General features: G+C 39.3%; 2 protein-coding genes and 1 long non-coding RNA gene across 3 annotated transcripts in view; 2 read left to right on the plus strand and 1 right to left on the minus strand.

The window, feature by feature from the left end:
- Nucleotides 1-7,405, plus strand: part of LOC106523036 (uncharacterized) — a 15,487-nt gene extending 8,082 nt beyond the window's left edge. Inside the window, exons 2-3 of the long non-coding RNA XR_001310847.1 lie at nucleotides 3,222-3,287; nucleotides 7,367-7,405. This is a non-coding gene — a long non-coding RNA (uncharacterized LOC106523036). The remainder of the gene's footprint in view (nucleotides 1-3,221; nucleotides 3,288-7,366) is intronic.
- Nucleotides 1-12,569, minus strand: part of LOC106523022 (membrane-associated guanylate kinase, WW and PDZ domain-containing protein 1) — a gene marked incomplete at its 3' end in the record, with an annotated part of 74,865 nt that overhangs the window by 52,027 nt on the left and 10,269 nt on the right.
- On the plus strand, nucleotides 9,662-10,815 carry LOC106523013 (uncharacterized). The gene is made up of 2 exons (XM_014016296.1): nucleotides 9,662-9,695; nucleotides 9,819-10,815. Exons 1-2 carry the CDS (start codon nucleotides 9,672-9,674, stop codon nucleotides 10,758-10,760), a joined length of 966 nt encoding a protein of 321 aa, XP_013871750.1. The 5' UTR covers nucleotides 9,662-9,671; the 3' UTR covers nucleotides 10,761-10,815.

Below are 12,569 nucleotides of genomic sequence, written 5' to 3' on the forward strand. Positions count from 1 at the left end.
CACACACACACACACACACACACACACACCTATCTTCAGTTTCTCCTTCACCCTGGAAAACATCACACTTCAGATACCAGTCACCACAAGCCATGCAATGTGTTAAATACAATGAAACAAAGTCAGACAATTATCCCATTTACTTGAGGTAGGGTTTACATGACTTTTTATAAAGGGAAAGGAAAAGAAAAATCTTTGGGACTGAATGTATGTCTTCATGGTTGTAATGGGGATCTTCACTCAGGCTATTTTTGGAACACCAGTCACATGACTACGTCCGCTCAACACTGGTGTGCATACAAACTCCCTCTGGTTTAACTGTTTTTAAACTTAAATAAATTCAAGAAAACAGCATCAAACTCCACCGGAGGACCACAAAACATTGTGCTGTACTTGTAACAGTGACTCAGGATGCAGCCAGCATCCCAACATGGAAGGAGTATTTTGTTCCTTTTTCCCAAGCAAAGATGCTAGCTAACAGATAGATTGGAGGTGTAGGAAAAAAATATGTGTTGTTCAAAATGGTATGTCCGAATAAACAGGAATCCACTGGATTTATTCTTTAAAACTTTATTTTCAATCTTCTGACTCCAGTCAGGTTCACAGTACAGCACACAGGCCTCAGTGTAAGACCTTGGACTGAACCAAAACAAAACACAGCTGCTCTGCTCTGAGCAGACACTCTGCAACACACTGACAACTTCTTTCTCCTATAATAATGAATTGAGCTTATAATGTACATCTCTTCCTGGTTACATCCCTGGAGGTGTTACCTTTTTCGTCTGACGTCAGAACGTAACTCCTTTTGTTTAGGCTAAAGAAAGAACACATTATAAGACACATACCAACTCTTATTCTGTTATGGCCTTAAAGCTGCAATGATCCGAAAGTATAAAATGCAATATTGCATCTAATATTCAATTAATCCATTACAAAATTTCCTTCAGAGGGATGGGATTAGCTGAATGTGACCAGAAAAAAGTGCTATCATAGACTTAACGTCTGCTCCAAACATTTTATCAGAGGTAAAAAGACCAACGCTGGACCACCTGGATACCATTTCTGAACTTTCTATCAATAAACAAGTACAGTAAACCATATTTTTTCCTGTGTCTAGCCTACTGCTAGCTTTACTCATAACATATATGCTAGCCTCATATACAGCACTCTACTGCAGTCAGTCACACATGTGATAATTTTACACTTACACAACATCACCATTAAGTTTTTTTATTGTTATTATATTAGTTCTAGGTGGTTCGAGTAATAAAAATATACACAGAGACACACGCACAATCACTGATGTAGCAAGCTAAGCTATAAGACACATTTTTAACAAATTCAATCGCTTTCCGAGGCTGTCAAAGACCTTGACCCCCTAGCTATCCTTTCAACTGAATTTTCCTGTGGTTCCTGAAGTCGGATGTGTCAAAATTTGCGCTAACTTCTTTTTCTGTTACAGTATTAACACTGACTCTCTGTATAATCCTTACTTTTGAGAGAGAAGCTGATAATATATATAAAAGCTATGTGTGACGTCACAACTGAAGGTCTCCATTGTAGGCAGGGCATTAAATTTGTCTGTCGATTACTCCAAAGGCTGTCCCAATTTGTGGGCTCCTTCTCTTGCGGCCGAAAAATGTGGTTTACAAAACCCTGAAAATGAAGGCTGAATCTGTAGGGTTGTCACCCGTCCCTTAAAATACGGAATCGTCCTTTATTTGGCCAATAAATGTTTTGAACCAATACGGGACGCGTTTTGTTCTGTATTTTCATAATGTCCAGTAAACATGTCCCTCTCATTCACATCAACACTTAAAAAGCCCCTCCTCTCCTCCTGCTCCTCTGTGTGCTGCCTGTGTGTGCGTCTGCTCTCACAGTCGGTGACACACACACACACACACACACACACACACACACACACACACACACACACACACACACACATCCACAGACACACACACACTTGCGCTGCTCCGCGCGCACTATTCATAAAGACGTCTTTTAAAAATGTCCACTACACTCAATATTCCGCCACGTCCTCAAAGCAAAACGCTGACAAAAGTCCAGATGTGATGTGAGCAGGAAGAGTTGGACAGCGTCAGAAGAGATTATTACAAGACATATAGCGTTTGTAAAATGTGTCGGTGAGGTTTTTTTTACTTTTACCCCCAAAACTATATTGTAAACAAAAGAAAGTTACAAAAATACAAAACAACACAAGGGAGCCAGGGGTTGATGAACAAATATAAGCTGAATAAAAGTAAATAGATTATTAAAATAAGTCATTCACGGTTTTTGTGTCTTTTGATTGTTAAATAAATGAATTGAGTACATTTAACGTGTGAACTCTATCAGATGACAAAATAGTTTTTGTTTTTAATCCTATATGTGAAACTTGACCTGGATGATTAGCAAATTAATAGAAAAAATCTCTAAAATCATTTTTATACTTTGCTAAAAAAAATCAAATAAAACATGTTTCCAGTTTAACTTTAAGTCAGGAGATATTTTTTGTGATTTATCACAACCTTAATGGAGTGAAGACACAGCCAGACCAGATGAGTGACAGGTTCTGCAGAGAGATGAAAAAATCTGTCAAATTCAAAACTTTGAAAGCTTTCTTTCCCAGGGTAAATCCTGTATATTTGTTTTAAGGACACGTCTTTTACTTTACTGGTTAGAAGAAAACGTTTTGGCTTACACCAGACACTCTGCAAGTCATAGAGCAGAGCAACACTGCAGACGTGTAGTTAAGAACAGAAGAGCCAAAGATCAGAGTCACAGTGCTTCAGACTCAACCATCTCTGAGACTGACACATGGACATTATATTAGGACTGATTTATTATCTGCTATTTTACCAGAAGATGTCAGTGAATGGATTGAACTTATTTAAACAACTGTTTGGTTGAATGTTTAGGATTATTGAGTCTTTTTAGTTGAATGAAGGATTATATCAATCTTATAATTAGATTTCATGTCATTTTTGAGTTGTGTTTTTTTTAAATAGATTTATTTGTTGTTTTTCAATGAATGAATAAATAACGACATATTTATAGCATTAGCCAATACAAATATTATATATGGCCATTTAAAGGACAAATCTGCTAATGGATCAAGAGTTAATAAATACATTTGTTAAGAGAAAATGATTATTCTTTAAAGTATATTAATTTTTAATTATATAATGTTTTGCATCCCTTATTTAAACCTCTTAAAGTTGGCAACCCTACCCACATGGTCAAGAATATTCCAGGATTTGTTATGATGTCAGCAAATTAAACAGGTAAACAAAGATGACAGTTTTTTTTAATTTAACATGGACCAAAATTTTTTTTACATGCATGTTTAGCAACTTAGCTGATGAAATGTATGCTGCAATGAGCTGTTCTTAATGTTTTTTTATTATTTATTATTTACCTGTAACATTTTAATTGTGAAGTTATCCCTCCGGTGGAAAGACATGTTAATACAGGTTACACATGTCCCAACTAGGGTTGGGCATAATCGTATCGTGTGCAATAAATTGTCAGAAAATCATTAATCGATTACTTTTTGGCATTTGACAATTAATACAATTAATGACACCATCAGTCCGCTCGGTGCTCCTCTTCGCTTCAACTATGACAAACGTTAAAAAGAAAAAGTTCTATAATTTATTTATCCATCAACACAATTTAAAAATTGATGTAAAGCCTGAAGTCTGTAATTTTGACACAATTTGGAACAGATTTTTACAAAGAGCAAATCTTTCCCACTAAATTGGTCATGTGACTGGGGCAGGTGGTGGTCCAGGTACTCCAGGGGATTAATCGACTAAATAATAGTTATCGGCTAAATACCATAATTAATCATGATCAATGTTTTTGCATATGTTGCCCAACCCTAGTCTCAACACATTTGAAGTCTGAAAGCACCTGATATCAAACATATCCCTAAAGTAATGAAGTAGTGCTTGGGTACACATACGTCATCCAAAGACTAGACCGTCTCAGCCCTTTTATGCAGCCTATGACTTCAAAGCTTGTCATCTCTGTGAGTTGCAGTTTAGGTAGGCTGCAGCCCATGAATTGGGACACAGCTAAAGTGACAGTTCTGGCACTGTGAAGTAGAGTTCTATGGAAGTGTGATGAATAATTCACATTTATACATGTTGTACAGAAGATGGCTCTTTAAATGGTTTCACTTTGGAGAAAGTGTTTAAGTCAGACCAAACTAGTCTGAGCTGGGCCAAGTCCAAAGTTGGATTACTGTCAACTTTAAAACAACTTCATATCTGGTCTTATTTTGTGTTAAACCTCAGAAAATAATGTAAAACACAATGTAACACATTGTTACTCAGATGAGTTGGTCAGAAATGAAAGGTTGTGTAGTGAGGTAGCTCACAGACAAAACCCCAACATGGAGGTTTATTTAAACAATCTGTCATGTGAAGTCCTCCAATATGTTAGATACTAGATGCTGCAGCTGAGTTTTTGTCCTGAGGGAAAGCGCTGTATTTCAGGTAACCTATTGGGTGAGTTTATCTGAGGAAATAACTTTGCCAAGACAAAAATAATGTTAGGAGATTGTCAAAAACCAACAACAGAAGTTTTACTGTAGAATTTGAAAAACAGATGGAACACAAACACTAAGGTGATACACTTACAGTGGAGTCCACCCCTCAGAATCTACCAGAACTGATTGAGAGCAGAGTGAAAACAATATACTGACAGCTGGGGATCAACAGAGAGAAGATTACAGAGGGGCCTTGAATCCAAGCAGACAGCCTGATCATTGCCATGCTGAAAACTATCACAGATGCATTTCAAACCTAATCACCATTTTATAGAGTTACCATTTAGACAGTGTATGAAAACCTTAAGCTTTTTTGGTATGATAGAACAAGAGTTTATTGAGTGTCAGCCTTATCAGTTTGTGGTCTGTGCTGTTTTGAAAGATCAAGCTTAAAAAATTAAAGCTTTTCTTGGAGGACGAAGGTCATTTCTGTGAAAAACATCAGTGTGAAACAGATGCCACAGAAAAAAGTGGGCAAGTGGGATCAAATGTCTCCACAGACACACTCAAAACCTGCTGCAAAGATGATAGCTTAGTTGCTATTACAGCTTGCTGTATTTTGACCTAAATACATCACAAATATTTATTTAGAAACCAAAGTCATGAAAAATTGTTAAAGGGGCATAGCATTATTTCTTCAAAGCACAGAAAATTAACCTAAAAAGCCAAACAAGGTAAAATAAAATAAATGCTGTGTGATGCAAAGCAATAGACTGACTGGTTAAATCTGAGCATCCCCAAGAGTGACAACATAACAGATGGTCCAGAAACCAGACGAGCTTCATATTAACCACTGTAAAAAATGAACATGAGGAAATGGGCTTTAGCCTACAAAGATAGAAATGGGAAGACTGGGTAAGTTAAGAGGCAGATAAAGTGATATTATTAAACTCAGATGTCAAAAATCCTATTGTGGTATGTGGAGAGATTTCTTTTCAACATTTATTTAACATTAGCATGAACCATCAGTGATATAGGGATGGCTTCAGATTAAACCAACTTTTACACCATTACAAAAAAATCATTTCCAACAACACATCTCTTTTTTTTCTTCAAATTGCAGGGAAAATATAAATATTCATTCATATAACTGAAAACAGAGATAACTCTACCAAACAACCTTTTTTAACTACTCTCACTATGCTAAACTCTCAGTTTGTCCTTCTAAAGTTAAATAAGTAACTGTAAGTTAAGCATTATTCATGTCTTCTAAAACCTGCTCAGAACAAAATAGTTCACCCGTGTTTGTCTGGACCCCCACCACCACCCTTTACCCAGCAAAACAGCCAAACTCTGCCAACTTCAAATAAACAGCTGCAGCTCAAGGTCTCTCCCTCCCATTGGATCAACAGAAACATGCAAACAGTCGCAGCCTGTGCACACCTCCTGCACAACTCTGACAAACAGCAGAAACAGAGGCGATATCGTCTTGCATGCTGATAATGTTAAAAATATTTCTTTGCCTTTGCTCTTCATTTTAAAAGTAGTCATCTGAAGATATTTTTGGCCCGAACGTGCCGTTTGTAGTGACAGCTTTAATGATTAAACACACTTATCCCGGCATATACAAGCTCCGACTCAATCTCTGTGTTCAGAACAGAGATAAAACGTAAAGTCCTGTTTGTCTTCTGACTTCAGTGAGATGTGAGGACGTTTTTAGGTCAGGTGTCTTTAAAGGGTTAGCACAGACGGGGAGAGAGTTAGACGATTTGTTTTCAAAGTGAAATTATCCACATTTCTAAAAAAAATGCTTCCGTCATCTTATTTTATCAAAGAGTTAAAGTTTACTCAACAGAGTAGATGAGCAAACAGGAAGTGGTTTTATAGGTTGTGTATGAATGTGGAAACAGGTTATCAGACTGAAGGAAACTTTTGGTTTGTAAGAAGGCTCACATAGTGTATATTATCCATGAGAGCTGCACTCGTGTCCAGTGAAAAAATTCTAGAGTGGAACCAGGGATGTGCCCTAAGGAAGCAGAACAAGGAGCAAAATGTTGTTGTTCTTTGGGCTGCTCCCTTCTACAGGGGTATCCACAGTGAGCAAACTTGCATAAAAGATCTGGCAAATGCTTTACACCAGATGTCCTTCCAAATGCTCAACATTGGCTCAAACCAGCAGCTTCAGGCTTAAAAGACTGCAGCACTGATCACCAATTTCACACAGTCTTCAACACAGTGCAAAAGGTATGCAGTAGAACTGCTTATTTAGCAATTCATCTAGGGCTGGGCGATACAACAATAACGATATCCTAATAGACATGTGATCAATATCAGTTGAAAATACTGTACATCCAATGAGCCAGAGTCACACAGCATTCTGGGGAATGTAAGCAGTAAAAAAGGCTTTAGCTGCTCTACCTCTCACAGCCCAGCTAAGCGAGATTGGTAGCATCAACTAACTCACTCACTCTTCGGTAAGCTAGCAACAACCTGTTAAGTAACATGTTTTACCACTGTGCCTGCTGCTGCTTAAACTGCTTAAAAATAAAAAATATTGACGTGGAGTGAAAGTATAAAATTAGTGCAACGTCTCGAGAGGAAACTGTGGATAAAAGAGGAAAGGTCACGTCACCAATTTGGCAGTATTAACCAGACTTTTCTCCTGGTCCTTATTTCAACTATAGGTCAGGGGTGTTATAACTGACTGGCACCTCTGTGTTATTTATTTATTTTGCAGTTTGGGTGTGCCCTTGTTTTCTGTACCTAACGTGGCTGTGTGTGTGTGTGTGTGTGTGTGTGCGTGCGTGCGTGCGTGCGTGCGTGCGTGCGTGCGTGCGTGCGTGCGTGTGTGTGTGTGTTATCTTACAGGTGGTGAATCAGGTGGAACTCTTTGATGGTCAGTCTGGACCAGTGAGGGACTGAGCTCTTCAGCACCTACAGATGACACCATCCTGCATGCTGCAGATTGAGGTTTGAAATAGTTGTTGGAGATTTGTGAATCTGCACCATCGTAAGTCACTTTTTGCAATAATATGAACAAGAGACTTTTATATTGTGTGCAAACAACAGGACCCCAAATTCTGTCTGTGCTGAAGCCATGAGTGTGCGTTATAGCGTTGAAGAGGCTTTAGAGCTGATTTTCTCGGATGTCCAGCAAGACCACTCTGATTCAGAAAAGGAAGTGGAGATGTATCCAAAGAAGAAGATGGGGAGGATTACAACCCAGAGCATGATGAATCGTCTTCAGAAAAAGAAGAAAACCCTGAAGCTGAAAGGGAGACTTTCCTTTCAAAAAAAAATAGCAAAATTACATCATCCTCAGCAGCATATGACCAACACGGCAGGCATGCAGAACAAAATGCCATAAACATGACCCCAGCACACACAAGTTATGTCGTTTCTCATGCCCATGACATTATCTCTACATTCTACCTGTTTATCACACCAGCAATAGAAAAAAACTAGATACTGCATAGCGGTAACATAATGACCCCCGCACACACAAATGCACCAGAACTCAGAAGTCTTTATTCCTAATAAATGTCAYGCTACTAGGTGCATCCCACAATTGTAGTGGTTTGAGTGGGGGTCTTTTTCCAAAGAAATCTGAAGCTCCTATGTTTAATAGTTTTTGAGCTTTAACCATACCCCTTTTTTAGAAAATTGGGGGTCCGGGGGGTGGGGGGGCACTGATTGGTGGGCCTGATGCATAGAGCTTCATCGGAGCTAAACAACAAAAAAAATATGAAGCTTCTATGTTGTACAGTTTCTGAGTTATAAGCATTTTTTCATGTCCAGACCCCCTTTTTCAGAAAAATTGGGGTTCCGGGGGGCACTGATTGGTGGGCCTGATTCATCAGAGCTAAACAACAAAAGAAATCTGAAGCTTCTATGTTGAACATTTTCTGAGTTATAAGCAGTTTTGCGTGTCCTGACACCCCCACTTTGAAAGGAGCCCCCTCCTCAAATATGGGGTCTATCATAAAACCGTTGGCTGGCGCAGTGTAGGTCAGACTCATCTACAGTCCTGCCAAATTTCATGTTGATCGGTGCAGCCGTTTTTGTGGTACGGTTAACCAAAAATCACTGAAAAAAAGAAAGAAAAACAAATAAACAGTACGAAAACAATATGACTCCCACTTATGCTTCGCGTGTGGGGGTCATAATAATCCTGGAGATGACAAAACTGGAGGGTTTTCGCAAATATGGAGACAGCTGGAAAAAGATGGATGAGATTGACCTGCAGGCCTACTTAGGGCTGCTAATCGTAGCAGGTGTATACAGGTCCCGACGTGAGGCTGCAGCTAGAAGTTAATGGGATGCAGAGAGTGGAAGGCCAATTTTCCGAGCYACAATGTCACTCAAACTCTTTCACACCTACTCAAGGCCACTACGATTTGATGACCATGAGTCAAGACCAGCAAGTCGTGTGACAGACAAACTTGCAGCCATAAGAGAGGTATGGGACAAGWGGTAGTCCCATACCTTATATGGAAATGGGACTATTGCATTCCGGAAATGAAGGTTGCTCCTTAAAGACGCGGGATTAAGAGAGCAAAGGAAGAAGAAAGGAAGAAGTTAGAGAGTTTCTTCTACTCACGTTCAAGTACTCAGAGCATTATTTATTAATTTCTTTTATCCACCTCCCCAAACACAGACCCTCAGGTTAACCTCACAGGTTTAATGCCTAAGGTTAACCTCACAGGCCTAATGCCTAAGGTTAGTTTGTTACTGTAATATAATATTAATATCCAAAAACAACAAAGATTTAATAAAGATTTGAAAATGAAAAAGGGACATACCACGTGACATAACACGTGTAGCCATTTCCTTACTGTAATTTTTTTTTTTATTAAACAACAAAGAACGCACAAAATGATACAATGTACAAACAATAAGGCGTATTTCAAACAAACAAACAAACTTGCATAAAAGAGAAAAAGGATGGGTGCAAATAAAGATAAGAAATTCCTTACTGTAAAATTTGTATTTTTAATGTTGAAAGTGTTCGATAGAAAATAGTGTCAGTAGCGCCCCCTTCATTTCTGGAATGCAATAGTCCCATTTCCATATAAGGTATGGGACTGACGGAAAGGTCTGTCACCGCCCCGTTCTGCATGCTGCAGTGAAGTGTACTTGTACCTCTACAATCCAGGGCCTGAAGTAGCAGTGAATGAGCAACTGGTTCCATTTAGAGGTAATCTGTTTTCATATTTGTAATAAAAGTGATTTTCACTATTGATTTCTTTGTATCTGTGACACTGATACTAATCACTGATGCTAATGTCTTTTGTCCAAAGGTCTTTGTCCTTTCCGGCAGTGTATGCCCAGCAAGCCAGCAAAATATGGGATCAAGTCATGGGTGGCTTGCAATGTCAAATCAAGCTATGCTTGGAAAATGCAARTCTATACTGGGAAGTCAACCAGTGGATGCCCAGAGAAGAACCAGGGGATGYGAGWTGTGCTTGRTGTGACAGAGGGACTRAGGGGTCACAATGTGACATGTGACAATTTCTTCACCTCTTATGAACTCGGACAGCAGCTCCTGAAGAGGGAGATCACCATTGTTGGTACAGTTCAAAATAACAAGCCTGAGCTCCCACCTGCACTGCTTGTGTCAAAGGAGAGAGAGGTCTTCTCCTCAAAGTTTGCCTTCATGCCCACCACCACTCTAGTTTCCTACCTCCCAAAGAAAAACAAGAATGTAGTTATTCTGAGAACACTGGACACAGACGGCAAAATTAGGCATCGTGAGGACAGGAAGCCAATCATCATCCTGGAATACAACCGCAACAAAGGAGGTGTGGACAACCTAGATAAGGTGATTGGAACATATAGCTGCAGAAKAATGACTGCCCGCTGGCCCCTGGTCATCTTCCACAGCATCATTGATGTTTCCTCCTACAATGCCTTTGTGATTTGGAGAGAGATCAACCCAACCTGGATGTCTCATAAGCACAACAAGAGAAGGGTGTTCCTGGAGCAGCTTGGAAAGGCACTTGTAACTCCACTCATTGAAAGAAGGAAGCATGTTCCCTGCACAGAAGCCTCAGCAACAGCTGTGAAAGCTATTCAGAGTACAGGAGGTCCTGATCAACCTGAGGATCCAGCTACCACAGCCACTTCCCCAGCTAGGGCAAGTAAGAGGAAGAGATGTCAGTTCTGCCCTCAAAAGGAGGACTGTAAAACACATACTGTGTGCTACATGTGTAACAAATATCTGCAAAGGCTGTGCACTTGCATACTGCCCTACATGTGTTAATTAGTTGAATGGGTTATGTCATTTTTCATAAATTTGTATTGTACATTGTCTTAAATTGTTCACTGGAGAAAAAAAAGAAACTGAGTCATTGGGATGAATAAAATGCATTAAAAACTCTTTTTTGCACATTTTTCTCTTTTTTTAAACACCTTCACATTGACCCTCTTTAACATCCTGTGTTTAATTCAGACTGCCATACGGGAACAGTCTTCAAACATTTTAACACTGATGAGAATATCAGATGGTGGATTTCAGTTTCCTGCAGTTCTGCTTTGATTTACAGTAGATAAGGCCTGCCCCGAACTGACTCAACACCGATTTACAATGGGGATCGGAGGAGACAACAAGGGCACTACACATATCTCAGCACACTGATACACAAAACTCACAAGGCTGCTTAAACTTTTGTCTTCACCTGTTTAAAGCTGTCAGTCCTCTGTGGGATTTCACTTTTTCACCTCTTTCAGGGTGAAAACCCCAAAGAAAAGGATCATGGGGAAACTACATGGCTACTCTAAAGCTCAATGAAGACAGCTTTGCTTATTAACTTTAGTCTGGTTGTGTTCAGGTGGAGCAAAGACAAAAAAACATCCTATCACTGCAGAACATTGATTTTATACTAGGAAAAAAACTGGACATTTCAATGACAGTATTGATTGATTAACTGGGATTGTCTGGTTAGGCTTTTCATTGTATAAACTTTAGAGAAAGAAACATAATAATCTAACTCAAAATTCTGTGACCTATAGCAATTCATTTTATCAATACAGGAAAAAAATATATCAGTTTAAATACTTAAATGCCAAAGGATGACCTAACTAATTACTGCACATACTGTAATTTCCACAATAATAATCAAACATATGTTTGAGAAGAATGAAATCCACTGGAAACATTTAACATTACAGACCAAGATGATATAAGCCACCTTTTTAACACTGTTTATAATTTACCACACAGAAACATAAATTGTGTGGTATATTTGTCCACCTGTGTGACAAACTGTTTACTAAACTCAAAGAGAAGTCTGGACTTTGTCTGCTGGAAGCAAATATGACCAAGTTCTCTGAGGACGTTCCACAAAAGGTACTTAATGTCAGCTCGTTTCATACTCCCATACTTTCTCTACAACCTGGACCTCCGTTTTCTGCCGTTTCAATAAAGAGCAGTGATCCCGCGAGAGATGTAGACATTAGAGGCTTTTACAGTCTGAGCAAATTAATCTCTCGCTTGCTGTAGCAACAACCCTGTAGCTCATTAAATATTAACAACCCATGTCCTGCCAAGAGAAAGTCCTCGCAGCCTTGTACACTTTTAAGAGCGCAGGAGTGCTCCACTGTGTAGGAACAATAAGGGTGAAAAGCTAAATGAAAATAGTTTTGTCTGTCCCACTTACGGCTGCATTAACATTTACTGCAGGCTTGCTGGGGCTGAGTCGCAGGATAACATCTTACAGTAAGAAGCATGCTTTTAGATAAAGCAGCAGTGTGAACATTAGCGTCAGGCTATCAGATGATGGTGCATAAAGCGTTTTACTCGCTGTTAAATCCTGCAGGGTTGGGTCAGCCACTCAAGTGCTTATGAGCAGCCTCTTGGCCTGTCGAGCTCCAGACTGTCAGACTCAGAGGAGAAGGAAACAGAGGAATCCTGTCGTAACTTTTCCCCTCTGATAAGCAGCACAGCAGGACTCATGTAACACTAAATCTTGAAGGAATTACTTTCTGAGTGAGAGAGTTTCGTTATACTGCATCCACTGATTCATGAGATATTTTGTTAACACTAACACACACACACACACACACACACACA

This window comes from Austrofundulus limnaeus, unplaced genomic scaffold (assembly GCF_001266775.1).
Source record: "Austrofundulus limnaeus strain Quisiro unplaced genomic scaffold, Austrofundulus_limnaeus-1.0 Scaffold3, whole genome shotgun sequence".
Taxonomy (NCBI): Eukaryota; Metazoa; Chordata; class Actinopteri; order Cyprinodontiformes; family Rivulidae; genus Austrofundulus; species Austrofundulus limnaeus.